Source organism: Equus caballus, chromosome 10, assembly GCF_041296265.1.
Source record: "Equus caballus isolate H_3958 breed thoroughbred chromosome 10, TB-T2T, whole genome shotgun sequence".
NCBI lineage: Eukaryota > Metazoa > Chordata > Mammalia > Perissodactyla > Equidae > Equus > Equus caballus.
The window spans coordinates 46,249,064-46,267,592 of NC_091693.1; the positions used below are offsets into that span (position 1 = coordinate 46,249,064).

An 18,529-nucleotide genomic window follows, 5' to 3' on the forward strand; every position below is an offset into this window, starting at 1 on the left:
ATTGAAGCAGAGCGGCTCAAACTGGGCGGAGCGGGGCTCCAACCCTGGCCCTGCCACCAGGAGCATATGCCTGGGGCAAGTTGCCCAGTCTCAATGGGCCTAAGTTTCTTTATGTATTAAATGGGGGAGTGTGTTTCTTACATGGTTGTCTGGGACTCAGAGTAAAAATACATTTCTGTCATGGACTTTCATATAGTATGAACATGAACAGGCTCCCGTGCTTCTCTCTCACCTGCCCTTTACTGCTCACCATGATCAGATCAGGGAAGGACGGGCGGTGAGGTCCACAGTGCCCTGGAGAACCTGTGGTCGCAGCAGGCAGAGGGAGGGGCGGGGACCACACAGGCAGCACAACCTCAGCTGGCCGGTTATGCCCACCCTTGGGCCTTTCCTCTCCTCCCCACCACCACTAATGCTATCCCAGGTGGGCCAATAGGTATTCACACAGATGTGATGACGTTAGGATACTCAGCACGCCTTAAGTTAAGATCCATTCCGAGTCTTATTACCAAGAAACAGAATGGAGGTTCCTAACGAAATTTCACAGTCAAAACCAAAATGTACAGAAATATGTTAAAGAAACATATACTCACAACAGGTAAGCTAAATGATGTTTGATTTCTTCTCCAAAATTTAGGCCAATGTGAGATCTGCCTTAAATGCAGGCTAATTTTTGTTATCATTGTTGTTTTCTAGATCCTGGCATAAAAGCAGAGATTAACGAATGGCGTAAAAAATTATATAATTATTCTACCCAGGAAGTGGGGAGAACACTTGTCTATCTGGATGGCACCACTCAATCATGCCGCTTTAAAGAATGCAACATGGGCAACCTGATTTGTGATGCTATGGTGAGTGGTCCTCAGGCATGCAGGCCTATGCCCAGGGAGGGAGGAAGGAGAGGTGGCAGGATGCAAGGACGGACAACTCGATAGTTACAGAGTTGAGCATTTTAAAAGGTCAGTGCCCGGGGAAGAGCTTGGTGTGGATTCATACTGAGCGCCTTGGGCAGGAGCCTGAACCAGACCAGCTGATCATCACTTTATTGCTTAACAAGCACTGAAGCCTTTAGTTTAAGGTGTTCATCTTGGATGTCTGAATTTCGGGTGTTGCGTTCCTTTTGTAAGATGATCTGATGACACAAACTCTCCTACTCTGAAGACGTAGACATAGTCGATGAAACACGTCTGCTTGGGCCTAACCGGGCCAGACTGTTTCACCCGTCTGCCCTCTTGGCTCCAGAGACCTGGGCCTGTGTGACTGGAACCTCCTTCACAAGCAGAGAGTGACAACAGGCAGTTATCGTGATAATAGTAAGTCCTGTGGCTGAGCAGGCTCACCCATGGAAAGCACTCCTCTGACCACCTGTCTGCGGGCAGACTGGCAGTGGCCGCCCCTGGGGGCCGTGCTGAGTCAAGGTCTCTCAGGTCAGACTCACACTCCCACAAGATCACAGCCCACACCCAGGGGGGCTGTTTCTTTGTGCTCGGCACAGTGCCTCGTGCCCGGTGGCTCGGATATAGCCACACTCAATAAATGTCTGCCAAGTAAATGACAACATGCACGCTTTCCAAGGTGAGACCAACGCTGGCTGCTCAGCATCATGCAGTCAGTGCGAGAGACATAGCTAGAGAAGCCAGTGTGTGAATGTCTAGAAAAAGGTCTGGAAGGAAACACCCCAGGCTGTTAGCAGTGCTTACCTCTGTTAAGAGGCTAGGGCAAGTGTAAGAAAACTCTTGTTTTTGCACTATTTTTTTTTTCAAGTAAGAATGTATTATTCATTTTATTTCTTCTAACTAAATAGATATCTTGTAAAAGAAAAGTAAGACTGAAACTGATCCTCCCCAGTTTCAGGAGGCTGTCTCTGTGCCTCCCGAATTGCCAACCTGGGAATTGGCTGGGGACCTAGAGTGGAGGCCAGGGCTCCTGTTGGCCGGAGGTCTGGAGTTGACAGGCCTTCGGGTCCCGCCCTGGAGGCAGCCAGTCTGCACGGGGGCCCTGTCCTGCCACCACAGCAGCCGGCTGTGCTAATGCCCAGCGGCCTGAGAGTGCAGCGGTCTCAGGAGAGGGGGCTCAGAGCCACTTGCTTCTGAGAGTCTGACATGGGACTGGTCACAATATCTTATTTCTGCTTCTCAGAGCATAAAACTAGTTCTGACTAGTTATACTTGGGAAATCTCAGGGAACACAGCAGAGGGGGAAGCAGCTTGATTTCCTCAGTAGAGCTAACCAAATTCCTGGAACTGACCCTCAGGAAGAAGGCCCAGAATAACTAATGTAAATTCCTGCTACTGTTGCAGATCAACAACAACCTTAGACACTCGGATGCAGTGTCCTGGAACCACGTGTCCATGTGCATTTTAAATGGAGGTGGCATTCGGTCGCCCATTGACGAGCAGAACAACGGTATGCTCCCCAGGCCGAGGGCCCTCGGCTCAGCGTGCTCTCTCTCTGACATGCCCCCGGGCAGCCTCAGCTCCCCTCTGCTGCCAGCCACGTAGCACCGTGTCAGCCCCTTCAGTTTGGGCTAACTGCCATTCAAGTCAGTGCCTCACCCGAAGGGCACACACACGCTTGTGTGTTCTCGTGTGTCTTCACACACACAGGCAACGGCAGGGTTAGTGGAACTCAAGCTGGATCTAAACTTCTGAGTCACAAAGCTAAACTGTTGCTGATTTATGCAAAATACTGACAGCCTCCACCTTGATAGCTAGAAAGAGAAAGACAAAACTGCCAGTCTCCTGTGCTGGAAAAAAACATACCGCTGGATTCAATTCTTTTAGCACGTTTAAAGATATCCAGGATTATATCATTTGGTAAAACAACCCAACTAGACTGATACTCAAGACATTATCATTCTCCCCTGATACACTGCCAAAACCAGTCAGTCTCAGGGTATGCTCCAAAGTCGTTTCATCGTCAAACAGGGACAGGTGGCAGGGACACACTGCCTGTCTGGAGGAACTGAGCAATGCCTAACACCCACTGAGATCCAGCCTCAAGCCAGGAAATCCAGGGCAGAGCACAGGTGACTCTTGAGCCACCGCCATTTAGAAGCTCCCGCCATCTCGCCCAGTGGTGGAGGGCACAGCCAGAGGGCTCTTGAACGCATTCCCTCCCTAAGTGTCAGGAGCCACTTCGACACTGCTGATGCTGTCCCAGTAGGGCCCCGAGGCCCTGTGTCTCTTCACCTCCTCCACCAGTCCTACGGGAACCTGGGCTTGGGGTAAGCATGTCCTCGAGCTGTTTTCCTCTGCCTCATCTGTGACTACCCTCAGGCACCATTACCTTGGAGAGCCTGACGGCTGTGTTGCCCTTTGGAGGCACCTTTGACCTGGTCCAACTAAAAGGCTCCACCCTGAAGAAGGCCTTTGAGCACAGTGTGCACCGGTACGGCCTGTCCACTGGAGAGTTCCTGCAGGTGGGCGGTAAGTCCCCCTCCAAGATGAAGTGGGATTTCCTGCTGGTTGGCTTAGCTCCCCTCACCAGGACCTCCATGACCAGGCTTGTTTGGGTTTTCCCCCACCCAACACCAATGCATAGTCTTTCGGTGGTCGTGGACTCCCAGACCACTTAGACTAGGTCAGGGTCAAAGCCCCAAGGCCCCGGCACTGAGCACTGTTTGCCAACTCTGATTTGGACATTAGATGGACTCTCTGCAGGAGCTGGCCCGGCAAACTCTAAGCAGGTCAACTGCCTTGAGGCCTAGTTTCTATTAAAATCTTAGTTGTTTAAACATTCAATATTCTTTGTAAAAAAAAAATCCCTTCTCTGTTCTATTCACAATTGCCTGGAACCATGCCGAGGTGCAAAGGAGTGCAGTGACCAATTAGTATTAACAGAGATGACTTCTGGGAGGGGCAGTGTGCTGCGTAAACACATGGGAACACCTGGGTCTGGTTCCACTGTGAGCTGGGGCAAGTCTTCAACCTCTCTGAGCACGGTGAGAAAACTGCCCTGCTCATCTCACAGATTACAGTGAAAATTGAATGAGAATAAATGCTTCACAAGTTGCCAAGGACTTCTGAAATGCTTTTGTTGATAATTCATTCCACAGTCCCATGAATTAATCTCTAAATTAACATTAATAATCTTATTTGACTCTGACACCATATTTTGGCCCCATTTTTTGACTGTAGCTATTGGCCACCCTTCCCCCCTTGATGGGTGTGATTGCTTTGTCTAGCCTTCCCTCCGTAGGATGCCACACTGTTGGCATTGAGGGGCTGCAGAAGGCGGTGGGCCGCTGGCCTGCTGCCTGTACGGTAACGCAAACATCCTCCATTTTTCCAGGAGAGACGGAGGGAACAGCAGTGAACTGATGCTCTAGCCCAGTGTTGGGTAGCTGTATGTTTTGTGAAAGTCACCCAAACTCAAATTATTACCATTTTGTAGTCTTCAAAATTCTAACCAATGTGCTGCACCTCTCATCTAGTTCTCATTTTCCAAGCCACTGAACAAAGTCGCTGGGCCAGCTGGTTCAGGATTTTAAGAAGATGTGGTTTCTCCCTGCAGTCACCCCTTGCCCAGCCTGGGCCAGAGCCAGTGCTCCTGCCCGTGGCTCAGACCTCCCAGAAGGATTCAAAGACGGACCTAACCAAGAAAGGGTAGCTTCAGTGTCACCTCAACTCTCTTGTTGAAATTTCACTCAAGCTCAAACTACATGAAAACCAAGCCCAGTGCCCTAATTCCAGATTTGGGGCAAAATCCCTTTCTTAGAACACAGAAATTTCCCTTTGGATCCAGTGAAAACAAAGACTCCTTTCTTTTCTAGGAATTCACGTGGTATATGATCTTTCCCGAAAACCTGGAGACAGAGTGGTCAAATTAGATGTTCTTTGCACCCAGTGTCGCGTGCCCCATTACGAGCCTCTCAGAATGGATAAAGTGTATAAGCTGATCCTCCCGAACTTCCTTGCCAATGGTGGAGATGGATTCCAGATGATAAAGGACGAGGTATTAAAACATGACTCCGGTAAGCACAAGCGTCTCTTCCTCTCCCTGTCCCAGTGGTATTTAAGAACAGCAGGACTGGTCTGAAGAGGGGAGCTACTCATGATGCCAGCAGGGCAAAGCCAAAACCAGATCCTACCCCTATGTTGCCAGCTCCCTCCTGCTTTGTTTGAAAACAGCCACACAGTACAGGGAGTATGTGCCCAGCCCCTCCCTAGCACACACACCCCTCCATCCAAGCCCAGGACAAAAACATTTGTCAATCAAAAATGTCTTAAAACTCTAGGTACACCTAAACAGCTATTTAAATTGTGAAATATAAATGAGTTTTGCACTTACAGAAAAACCACCTCTAGACCTTTAGGTTGGACATGGAAAAGCATCATATTAAATCATCTAATCTTTCTCAAAGAAGCTTTTAGCATGAAGAGGTCAGGCAGGAGTGGATGGGATATGCACCCCCCTTTCAGCACAGTGGGTTGGTGGAATCAGTGACGGGAACCATCACACTTGACCCCAGTCAACATTTTCTGCAGCATTGGAGGTCATTCTACCCTAGCCTCACTTTTAAAAATGCAATTGAGAACCATCTCATGTGCATAAAGTCCACTGACAGAATACACTACCCCTTCCTCTTCTCCAGAGCAGAAACCAGGGTGCTTACAAGACACATGCACAGCTTCTCCGCATCTCCAGGAAGGAGCTGAGCCAGGTTCCTCCTCAGCCTTACCAGAGTGGACCTGCCATTTTACTGCTTATTCCAAGGAGGGTGAAGGACAGAGCCAGGGCAAAGGAGGGCAGCCCTTCTGGGGAAGAAAGTGCTGGCTACTTCTGTCCATTCCATGACAGAAGATGGAAGAGCAGGCCTAAAAAGGTGTCCTCTTGAGCCCCACATGAGACAAAGAGGCTGATGGCTGTTGGACAGAAGGAGCTCACACAGAAGGCTGAGGAAGCCTTAGCCTTAGGCTCAGCCTGGCTACACAGTAGAGTCACTTGGGGAGCATTTTAAATTACGTACCAATACCTTGGCCCCAACTTTTAAGAGAGTGTAATTTAATTGGGTTGGGGCAAAAGCCTCTTCCAGTGATTCTAATGTACACCCAGGGGTGAGAACCACTGCAGAGAAGGGTTCTTTTTTAAGTATTAGAGTGATATATGTTTTTATTGAGGTATAATTGACATATAATATTATGTTAGTTTAAGGTATACAACAGAATGACTCAATATTTGTATATGTTGTGAAATAATCACCTGTAATTCTGGTTAACAGCTCACCATAGTTACAAAAAAATAGTTACAAAAAATAGTTATATAAAAAATTTTTTCTTGTGATGAGAACTTTTAAGATCTACTCTCATAATTTCAAATATGCAATACAGTATTATTAACTATAGTCACCATGCTGTACATTATATCCCCAGGACTTACTTGTTTTATAACTAGAGGTTTGTACCTTTTGACCCCTTCACTCAATCTGCCCACCTCCCACCTACCACCTCTTGTGAACACCAATCTGTCCTCTGTATCTGTCAGCTTGGTTTTTGTTGTTGCTGTTTTTTAGATTCTCACAGAAGTGAGATCATACGGTATTTGTCTTTCTCTGTCTGACTTATTTCACTTAGCATAATGCCCTCAAGGTCCATCCATGTTATTGCAAATGCAAATGGCAAGATTTTATTTTTTTTAAGGCTGAATAGATTCCATTGCATATATATATGCCCTGTCTTTTTCTTAATTACTTTATTGAGGTCACTTTGGTTTATCACATTGTGTAAATTTCAGGTGGACATCATTATATTTCAGCTTCTGTACAGACTGCATCATGTTCACCACCAAAGGTCTAGTTTCCATCCATCACCATACATATGTGCCCCTTTACCCTTTACCCTTCCCCTCTGGTAACCACTAATCTATTATCCTTATAGATATGTTTATCTTCCACATATTAGTGAAATCATATGGTATTTGTCTTTCTCTGTCTGACATTTTGCTTAGCATAATAACCTCAAGGTCCATCTATGTTGTTGCAAATGGCATGATTGCGTCTTTTTAAAGGCCGAGTAGTCTTCCACTGTGTGTATATATACCAGATCTTCTTTATCCATTCCTCCATCGATGGACACATTGTTTCCATATCTTGGCTATTGTAAATAATGCTGCAGTGAACGTGGCCATGCATACATATTTTTGAATTAGTGTTTTTGTCTTCTTTGGATAAATATGCAGATGTGGAATTGCTGGATCATATGGTAGTTCTTTCAATTCTTTGAGGAACCTCCATACTGTTTTCCATAGTGGCTGCATCGGTTTACATTCCCACCAACAGTGCACAAAGGGTTCCCTTTTCTCCACACTCTCATCAACACTTGTTATTATCTTTTCAATAATAGTCATTCTAACAGGTGTGAGGCGATATCTCACTGTGACTTAATTTGCATTTCCCTGCTAACTAGTGACACTGAGCATCTTTTCATATGCCTGTTGGCCATCTGTCTGTCTGTCTTTGGAAAAAATGTTCAGATCCTCTGCCCATTTTTTTTTTTTTTTTAAAGATTGGCACCTGAGCTAACAACTGTTGCCAATCTTACTGATTTGGGGGTTTTTTTTTTGCCTTTTCTCCCCAAATCCCCCCAGTACACAGTTGTATATTTTAGTTGTGGGTCCTTCTAGTAGTGGCATATGGGACGCCACCTCATCATGGCCTGATGAGTGGTGCCATGCCCGTGCCCAGGATCCGAAACGTCGAAACCCTGGGCCACCAAAGCAGAGCATGCGAACTTAACCACTCAGCCACGGGACCAGCCCCATCTGCTCATTTTTTATTTGGATCGTTAGGGGTTTTTTTGCTGTTGAGTTGTACGAGTTCTTTATATATTTTACATATCAACCCCTTATCATATATATGATTTGCAGAATGGTATTTTTAAAATAAAATTCTGTTGGGTCCCTATGATTTTGATGTAGTCATAGGCAATTAGTATTTCTCGATCAGCTCTCCTTGCTTTTGGAAATGAAGCCTCGATTGTCTCACCATCAATCATGTGAAAATGATCCTTGAGCAGGCAAGCAAAAGGAAGCCGCTTTTATGTCTCAACTAATTGCTCTTGACCCGGTCCCCTAACACCCTTGTTCTGGAGTGGGTCAAAGGCAATGATGTCAACAATCTCTCCTGAGACACCCCAGAGGGAGACAACTCTGTTCCCCCCAATTATCCAATATTGAACAATCTGGAACATGAAAAAGCAATCAAATTCTTTGCCCTTATGATCATCACTGTTCTTGTGTTCTATGACATTTTGTCCCTGCTTATGAAAGGAATATCTTCCCTGTTATAAATACATAGGACTTTACAGAAATACATTGGTTTTCTTCCTGTTAATTGATAATTACTTTTTCTGTAGTTAAAATTATGTTTGTATTTTTCTAGGTGACCAAGATATCGACGTGGTGTCTGGATACATCTCAAAAATGAAAGTAATCTATCCAGCAGTTGAAGGTCGGATCAAGTTTTCTGCAGGAAGTCACTGCCATGGAAGCTTTTCTCTAATATTTCTTTCATTTTGGGCAGTGATCATTGTGTTATACCAATAGCCAAAAACTCTCCTTGCCATTAAGGCGTGGAACTACATTTTTCCTCAAGTGAGATTCAGGTCTGCCTTTTAGGAACTGGCTTTGTGATGGCTCAGACCATCCTCACAGGCTCCTACAAGCTGAGCTTAGAGGGTCGTAAATGAAGACACTCCATCATCACTCAGGATCAGCAACTTAGTGAACACCCAGGAAAAGAAATGAAAATGGGCCCTAAGAGGCCCTAAACCATTAGTTTACATGTACAAATTTTAGTAACATTTTTTCACAATTTTAAACCATAGAAATCATTTTTCTCCTTTATATCCATTCTAATCCACCAAGCAACTTATGTGTACATAGAACTTCATCATTTACAAGGGAGTTTTAAGCACATTATCTTATTGGATGTCCACACCTCTCTTTGGTGGGCAAGACTGGTATTGTTTTTCCCATTTGACAGAAGAGGAAACTAAAGCCCAGAAAGAGTTGACTTGTTCCAGGCCACACAGCTAAAAGTGACAGATCCAAGACCCGCACCTAGGCCTTCTGATTTCAAGTCCAGCACTCTCTCAGCGATATCCAGTTGCTATTCAGAATGATACTCGGTGGTCTTCACTCTTCCCAACTGTCGACAGCCCCAAGTTCATGGACGACAAGTCTGCTTTATTTTTGGTCTCTAATTTTTTCCTTTGTAGCTCCGGCTGTTATAACGAGTTTGATGGACTTACAAACACAGGGGAGCATCCTCTCTTGTACCCATGTGCCTTTGATGAGTCAGGGAACAAACGGTGCAGCAGATAATGGGAAAGGCCAGAGGCTGCAAAAGGCAATCAAGGGGTAGGGAGGAAGGGAAGGGAAGAAAAGGACACCCACGACCGATTTACATTACAAAAGAGAACGAGCTGAAGGGCATTTAGATGTGTTAAACAGATTTTTGCTAAGGAGCAGCAACATAGAGCCTGACACATGGTATTAGCTGTTAATTTTATGAAATTCCATCAGTTCTGCCTCTATGCTCTTCCTCCGTTCTTCCTAGCGTGAAGGCGTCATGAGAAGAGAACCTTCTAAGACAAGGTAATTCTAAACCTGCACCTGTCCCTCCCCAGCAAGATGCCAGCATTGTACTTATTCTAGTCACATCACCCATACACACACACACACTCTCCCTTCCGTGCCACTCTCCCCTCCTCCCCTCCCCAGAGGGGAGACCAGGGTTGATCTATTAAAAGTGGCATACATAAGAAGTTTGAAATCAGCTCTGCCTCCAGATCTGAACAATCACTCAAAGTCCGTCTCAAGTATAGATATGAGAACTCCTGCCTGGGAGTGGGCCCCTTGGAGTGGGTGCTCAGGAAATACCCAGACTAATGAGATGATTTATGCCCAAAGATCGAATTCTTGCTTAAGGTGGCAGTGAGACCATGTGAGCCTGTCAGCACTGCATAAACAATTCAACAAGAAATGGGAGCCTTCACCTTAACAGTGAGCAAACAGCAGCTACAAGTTTGGAGAAGGAGTATGTTTGTTTCTTAATGTTTACAAATATTAAGTACTCAATACAAAATATACTTTTAAATTTCATAGCCTCTTTATAAAGGTTGTTGCAGTATAATAATGCCCTTGGTTCTATGCCTATACAGATTAGCTATAAATAAACAAATGTCAGTAAGATTGTAAGAGGAAAATTAGAGAAAGATGCATTTGGGGTATACTTTTTATGCTTTGTCAGTAAAATAAATCCTATTGCAGCACAAATTTTTAAAAAACATTTTTCTAAGTTTTCTAAATCTGGGTGCATGTATTTTGCAGTGGTTTAAGAAATAACCTCAAAACACTTTGCAACTGTTGATTCCAAACAATTAAAGATATGCTCCTTAAATTTTGTGGTGATTTCTTCTCTCAAGCAAACACCTATAACCAAGACAGTGTGACTGAAGGGAAACTCGACAGTTTATCACTGGTATCATTTCCTTTGACCACGTGCCCCTTGCCATGTGATAACCCTCCCTATCTCCCTTCTCATCCAAAAAATGCATGCAATTTCTAGGTAGAACAGTAAATAAAGGGTATTTTAAGCAAGACAACTACATTTTCTGGCTTTCATGTACAAAATCTAATGCAGAAACTGTTTTGAGGCATATAGTGGTTTCCTAAAAATAACAATGTCCACACTCGATAGTGTCGGGGATTTTAACGGACTGTCTGAACTGGCTGTGCATCTGAGAATCTTCCTCAAGCATACTGATGACACAACAGGCCAGCTGTTAGATCTTCATCAACCTCACACCTTGAGTCCATTGGTGGCAGAGCTGCCTTCAGCAGTTTGCAACAAAGAGTAAGCTGGGTTTCTCAGAAGAAAGTTTAGGTGGCTAATAGTTGTCCATTAGAAAAAGCTGCTCCCTGAGGGAGAATGTGGTCCCCTGATTAGTTTCCTGGAGCTGCTGTAACAAAGTGCCACAAACTGGATGGCTTACACATCAGAAATTCACCTACCGTCTGTCTGTTCCGGAGCCTAGCAGTCCGAGATCAAGTTGGCAGGGTCGGTTCCTTCTGAGTGCTGTGAGGGAGAATCTGTGCCAGGCCTCTCCTACCTTCTGGTAGCCTCAGGCATTCCTTGCCTTATAAATGGTATTCTCTTCCTGTTTTACATCCTTTTCCCTCTGTATATGTCTGTTTCTGTGTACGAATTTCCCCTTTTTATAAGGATCCAGTTATATTGGATTAGGCCCACTCTAATGACTTCTCGTCATCTGCAAAAACCCTACTTCCAAGTAAGGCCCTGAGGGTTAGGACTGAAGTCCTGCCACAGGCCCTCAGCATCTTTTAGAGGGAAACAATTCAACCGATAACAGTCCCCTGGCATAATCTACATAATCAGCTGGGGCAGCCCTGAAGCAACTAGCAGCTTCTGCATCCTTTATATTCTGTAAATGAAAGGTTATAATTACTATTATTTTTGTACTGGTAAAATCATACACATTTTAGAAGGTGATTTGGTTCAACTATAGCAAATCAAAAGGAATCAGTTTTCCTATCTAATGCAGTCAAAAAGAGGAGCTATAAACTTTTATAACAAATTGGGAGATCTCAAATCTCTAGTGAATAGTACTGAGGCCTCTAAGAACCTGAATGAAATGCTTCATGAAAACATTCAGTTAACAGGGGCCAGCCTGGTGGCATAGACATTAAGTTCACATACTCCACTTTGAAGGCCTGGGGTTCACAGGTTTGGATCCCAGGCGTAGACCTACACTGCTCCTTAAGCCATACTGTGGCAGCATCCCACATACAAAATAGAGGAAGAATGACACAGATGTTAGCTCAGCAACAATCTTCCTCAAGCAAAAAGAGGAAGATTGGCAACAGATGTTAGCTCAGGGCCAATCTTCGACACCAAAAACCAAACCAAAACAAACAAAACATTCAGTTAACAAATAAGCTAGTTAGGGTAGGAAAACAGTTTAACTCTGATCCATGACAAGGATGGCTGGCATATTACAAGCAAGGATGGAAATTTATAGACTCATTATTCATGAGGATTCTTGGTTGCAAAAAAACAAGAAAATGTCTGTAACCAGAGACATATCAGAAGGATATTAGCTAGCTCCCAGAATCATCAAGAAGCATGGAGAGTGAGGCCTAGAAACTGGAGAGCAAGCAGGAAAGTGAGGCACTGCCACAGGAGCAGTCTTCGTGGCCCACTGCACTGGTGCTACCGGGTTCACCTCCACCACAGCTCCACCCACAAGGGCCTTTCACTGTCCTTGTGCCTCCATTCAGATGGAGCAGCTAACGAGCTGAGCCTGGTTCAGGACCAAAGTGACTTTCATGAAAATAGCAGGCTGACTGAGGATTTTACTCCACCTTTTGGCTTCCATAAGAAAAACCGATACCCTCTCCCCCAATTACCTCGGAATTCCCCCAAATAAAGATGTTCCAATTCTGGACAATCAAAAATGAGAAAAGGCCCCAATGAATACTGAGGATTTTCAAGTACAACAAATATGGATAAAATGATATGTTAAAAACAAAAACACTAGCTTCTGAGTTTGTCTTGAAAACTACACTGAGTTCTTAACCTTCTCTCCAACAACGTACAGTCACATGTGTGATATCCAGATTTTTAAGAAAGCCAAAAACGCCATGAAAGTAAACAACACTGCAACCTTTTTTTTGTAAGACAATCACTAAATAATTTGTAAGCATATTAGTAATGAAATTAGCCCCTAAGATATGTTGATATTATTTTATAAGGAAAAATAAATATGGCTAGTCAAATTTCTAAATAACCTTGAAGTTTGTAATTAGATGGGGTTTTTTTTCAGACTTATACTCTACAGGTGAAGCAAAAGAAATCTATACATTTAAAGAATAAACGTAAGTTTTATTTTATTGGTAAAATCATAATGTATTGACTTTATATATCAACATTAACACAGTGTTCTGAAAACTGCACTAACTTCTCATGATGTGAAACTGACTTTGTGATAACTTTTGTGTCATAACTGAGAAATGCTTATAGCATGATTCCTGCTCATCCACAACACACATATATTATTACTCTGCTCAGGTTTTCCTCATGTAGCCTTGCCTTATTCCTTACTGAATATCTATCTTTGAGTAAAAGTGAAAAGAAAAGATGAGACTATAAAATCAGAGATCCTAGACACTACAATAGAATAAGTCTTAATGAACAGACTAGTAACGTAACCTCTGTAATTACTTTCTCTAGAACTACACCCCAGATAGGTAGGCTTCTGGCTCCTTGAATATCTGATAGCTGCTTAACTCTACCCCTCCCCATCCCAGCCAGGAAAGCCCACCACAATGCAAGTGAATGAGAGCAGCATTATAGGGCTAACACGGACGCCAATATAATTCACACTTAAAATAGAAATAGAAAACAAATCACACGGGAACTTCAGTACTTAAATTTTATTCATTGTAATAAACTACTAGCCACCCACTTCAAAACTAATCAAGAGACACAGTGGGCTGAACACCAGGGCTGAGACGATGCTAATCTCCACTAGCCAGCAGCCATAAGCTGAATGCCAGAGGCACCTCACAGAGGGAGAAGAATGTGCAGCTATTAGAAATATTAATAAATTGTAAAAACACAAATCCACGTCATTTAAAGATCATTAATCTATTTATTACAAGACAAGAATATCTTAGAACTTTTCGTCAATGTAGAAAATTAAAACAGAATGACTGAGCGTGGGGTGCAGTTCAACAGGCTGCAGTGCTTTCGCAGGGCCGTTCTCCGTCCCCAGAGCTCAGCGCACTGCCATGCTCAACTTACTCGAATCCGTCTTCCTGCTTCCACTTGGGCTAGGAGACTGTAGTTAGCTGTCTTACCAGAACCACCTGGAATAGGAGAGATGCAGTGTCTCCCAGTGTGTGGGGGCTCTTTCCAGGAGTAGGAAGAGAGGCTGGATAGACAAATACAAGCCTGCATTTCTGTTCTTAGATGTTAGTTCTCTCTCTCCCACTCAGCTGTGAACAGTCCGAATTCCTTGAATTATCCAATATTTTGGCCACATTCAGTACAACTTTTGTTTTTGTAGTTATTTGAAAAAAAAGAAGAATCAGCCTCAGTGTGCTCCCTCGTAACTTCTCAGCAGTTACACCCGTCCTACAGCCCCTTCCCTTCCTCTCCAACATCCCTCTCTGCTTCCTCCTTCTCTGGGAACACCTCTGTACTTACCTGATGCAGAAATCTGGGAGTCTGAGCCTGAGTCCAGTACCCTAAGGTGGGCTGACATGCTCACTGGACCTGCAGCACTGGTTCAGGATTATGTGTAGAGGCACGTGCCCTGGTCTCTTCGACACTCCTTTCACTAGGCAACAGTCACATAAAAAGGTGAGGGACCTAGATCACAGCCACACTCCTGCCTCTTAACCCCCTCCATGTACATTCCACCTCAACACCCCCCAAACCAGTCTTTTTGTATCGATCACCTTCCTGGTGCCAAGTGCTGCTGGGCTGGGACAGGTGATGGAGGGATGAGGAAGACACATCCCTGCAATTAGACTGTTCACAGCTGAGTGGGAGAGAGAGAACTAACATCTAAGAACAGAAATGCAGGCTTGTATTTGTCTATCCAGCCTCTCTTCCTACTCCTGGAAAGAGCCCCCACACACTGGGAGACACTGCATCTCTCCTATTCCAGGTGGTTCTGGTAAGACAGCTAACTACAGTCTCCTAGCCCAAGTGGAAGCAGGAAGCATATGACCCAGGCCTCACAATTATGGTGTCTGACTGTCTTGGTCTGAGTTATTGGCACAGGGATAGGCATGTGACGGAAGCCAAGACAATAAGAATCCTTCCACAAGCTTTTATATGTGTACGGATGGCGAGAGAGACAAGCTCCCTTTTTTGCCCCTCTGTATCATCATGTGATTCCATAGTTGCTTATAACTGTCCTCCCTGACACGAAGGCATGTGCAAGAACGACAGGGAACAAGACAGAAGCTGAGGCAAGCAATGGAGGTGTCCACAGAGTCCTGATACTATTTAAGTGCTGGTTAAGTCCTACTGAGGACAATTTTATTATTGCCTGTCCATAGACGGTTTACATGAACCAACACATTATTTCTCTCTTCTTTTTTCAAAGCAAAGTTGAGTTGACTTCTGTCACAATCAAAAGCTTAAACTAGCCCAAACTAGGAGAAAATGTCAAAAAGCTTCCCTGAACACCTGTGCGTGTGCAAGTGAGAAGGGAAGGGAGTTAAATAGGAAAAACAGTGCAGACGTTAAGTAAACAGGGCTAAAATCCCTCAGGTAAAATTATGCAGTTTTCATTCTTGTACCACTAAAATGGATCTGAAAAACTTTAGAAAACTATCTAAAACACATTCCTTACGAATAAATTCAATGTCACCTATTTTTCCAAGACTTTTGAGCTACTTTTTAAAAATTAAATCTCCAAATAAAATAACTTGGCAGCCCGCTCCCTACTTATGGGAGTTCCTGGGAGTTGCTTACATGTCCCAGTTACTGCATACTGCTCTACGCTGCTCAAGGCTTCTGCAAAATTCCTTTAAGCCACCTCATTTTCACCTCCCCGTGCTGTACCAGTTTTCTCTACTCGCATTGTCCCAGAATATGGATATAGTACTACCGTCACTCCCAAGAGCAGACAGCATGAAGCTGTAGTGTAAAAACAAAGTTTCACTAAGTGGGCATAACTGGAGGGCCTTCCAATGATACAGAAAACTTATAACTCCATGTGCAATAGCCATTCTCCTAAAAAGCATCAGCTAAAGCCATCACATGAAGTCCCTTTTGGGGGCCCTCCTCAGCACCCTTCCTGGTAAGCACTAGAGAGCCCAGGGCACAGTCCTTGGACTGCCTCTCTTTTCTATTTACACCTAATCTCTTGATGGTCTCATCCAGTTTCATTACTTTGCATCTGGATGCTGGTGACTCCCAAATTCCTATCTCCAGGCTGGATCTCTCCCCTGAACTCCACACTCACAACTACAACTGCCTCTTGGGGATCCCTAGTTGGGATGGTTAATAGGCATCACAAACTTTAAATGTCCAAAAGTGAATTCCTGAACTTTCCCTCAAAACGTGTGCCATTCACAATCTCCCTCATCTCATTTAATGGACCCTTCATCCTTCCTATTGCTCAGGCCGAACCCTGAGATTATCCTGGGCTGCTCCCTTTTTCTCCAACTCACAACCCGTCCATTTGTAAATCCTGTTGCCTAACTCAAAAAAAAAAAAGACATCAACTTTTTGACAACTCCACAAGTATTACCCTGATTCAAATAACTGTCATTTCACCTGAATTACTTCAACAGCTTCCTAAACGAGCTCCTTGTCTCTACTTTTGCTCCACTTTAGTCCGTTCTCAACATTCCCAATATAGTAACCAATGTGATCCTGTTACATTAGAAGCAAGAGTGTGTTGCTCACCTGCTCAAAATCTTTCCAACACACTTCAAGCAAAAGTGACAGTTATCACAATAGCCCGCAATGATCTGGTTTCCCATGACTTCTCTGACATTATCTCCCCTCACTCCCCATGATGTAGCCACAATGACCTCCTTGCTGTTCTTCCCATAAAACAGGCACATTCCCACTCAAACCTTTGCGCTTGCTATTTCTCTGCTGGGACATGGGCCCCCAAATACATGCGCAGCCTGATTTTTCTCCTCCTTCAGGTCTTTTCTTCAACGTCCCAGACCACATTATTTAAAATCGCAACCCTGCACTCATAACACTCTATTTCCCCTCAGTTCATTTTTCTTCTGAGCACTTATTACTTTCTGACATACTGCATTATTTCCTTTTTATTTTGTTTATTGTCTATCTCCCTCAGCTTGAACGTAGGCTTATAAATGCACAAATATATCCCTAGCATCTAAAACTTCCCGGCACACGGTGAGTGTTCAATACACACTTGTCAAATAAACTGAATAAATCACCAGCATCCAGATGCAAACTGAAGGATCCAGATGCATCCTTCTCTTGTACCTCTCTGCCAATTAGACTTCTATTTATATTTCTGTTGTAAAATCTAATGGTTCTTAGTAAGTCAATAAATGATCATTTAAGTCCTTACTTTCAACCATTTCTCAGAATCTTCTGATATCTTTAACTAAATGATTATACTTATAACACAATCTTATAATGCCCTTGATAAATTTCAAAGTGTCTTCCCAACTATTTCATTTTATCCCCACAACTAAAAACAGTGATAGTTTTTTCTATAAACACATTTCAAAATGTGAAGCTCATGCATTGGAGGACATAAAGATGGACTGGAAGGAGTGTGCAAAGTAAAATATTTGAAATACACCAGGGGACGTCCTTCTGAAAGGGATCCAGACAGTGACTACTTTTGGAAATAAAAGCTCCTTCCGTGAGGAAACACTGACAAGAACATGAAGACTAGAGACAGATCTAAGTTTGAATTCTAACTTCACCACTCTCTCTGGCTTCTATATCTTCACCTACAAAATAGGAATAATACCATGTCACAGTTATTGTGATGGCTGATGAAATGTTAGAATGTATATAAAATGCCTGGTCAATAGAGAGCACATCTAGTTCCTTTCCTTTTTATAATGTAAATGATTACTTCTGTATGTGTAGCTTTTTATACATCACATTTTTTTTAAATAGAGCTCACCCATTGCTATGGATTGAATTATGTCCTCTTAAAATTCACATGTTGAAACCCTAAACCCCAACGTGACTATATTTGGAGATGGGGTCTTTAGGAGGTAACTAAAGTTAAATGAGGTCATAAGAGTGGCCTCTAATCCAAAGAGATTGGTGGCCTAACAAGAAGAAGGAGAGAGAGAGACAGAGAGACAGAAAGTGAGACAGACAGAGAGTGAGAGAGAGAGAGAGAGAGAGAGAGAGAGAGAAAGGCAGGGAGTGCTTTTTCTCTCTCTCTTCCCATACATTTGTGCAAAGAGGTCACGTGAGCACACAGTGAGAAGACAGCTGTCTGCAAGCCAAGGGAAGAGGCCTCAGAATGAAACCTGCCTTGTCAGCACCCTGATCTTGGACGTCCCAGCCTCCAGAACTGAGAGAAAGAACAAATTTCTGTTGTTTAAACCACCCGGTCCATGGTATTTTGTTATGGCAACCCAAGCAGACTGATACACTCAAAACAACCTTTTTCTCATCTAAATAAACAGAATATCACAATTCATAGAAGAATAGGTGAAGATGGCATAAAAAGGCCTGTAAAATATTTTATTTTTCAAGTTCACCCTGACACTTCAAATAAGGATGTTCAAAATGCTATGGATTTTAATGTGAAGAGTTAGCCTGGCTAATATTCCACCCATCCCTGAGAAATTAGTAAATGTTTAAGGCTTAGTTTTAAAGCACTGATTCACAGAATCTCATACATATTCTAGAATTTTCAAGCAATTAAAAATATAACGGAACTACTAACAGAAGTTTTTTAAAAAATTGACAACATCTAATGACCATTTTTTAAGACCTTGGAAAAAAACAGTGAATATCATTAAA

At 43.4% G+C, this 18,529-nt stretch overlaps 1 protein-coding gene across 1 annotated transcript in view; it reads left to right on the forward strand.

The window, feature by feature from the left end:
• The window catches only part of NT5E (5'-nucleotidase ecto), a 59,295-nt gene extending 48,893 nt beyond the window's left edge, over nt 1–10,402 (forward strand). Inside the window, exons 5-9 of the mRNA XM_023650758.2 lie at nt 697–851; nt 2,301–2,406; nt 3,279–3,428; nt 4,775–4,975; nt 8,381–10,402. Coding sequence (XP_023506526.2) covers nt 697–851; nt 2,301–2,406; nt 3,279–3,428; nt 4,775–4,975; nt 8,381–8,544 — 776 coding nt within the window. The 3' untranslated portion in view covers nt 8,545–10,402. The remainder of the gene's footprint in view (nt 1–696; nt 852–2,300; nt 2,407–3,278; nt 3,429–4,774; nt 4,976–8,380) is intronic.
• Nucleotides 10,403–18,529: the final 8,127 nt, after the last annotated feature.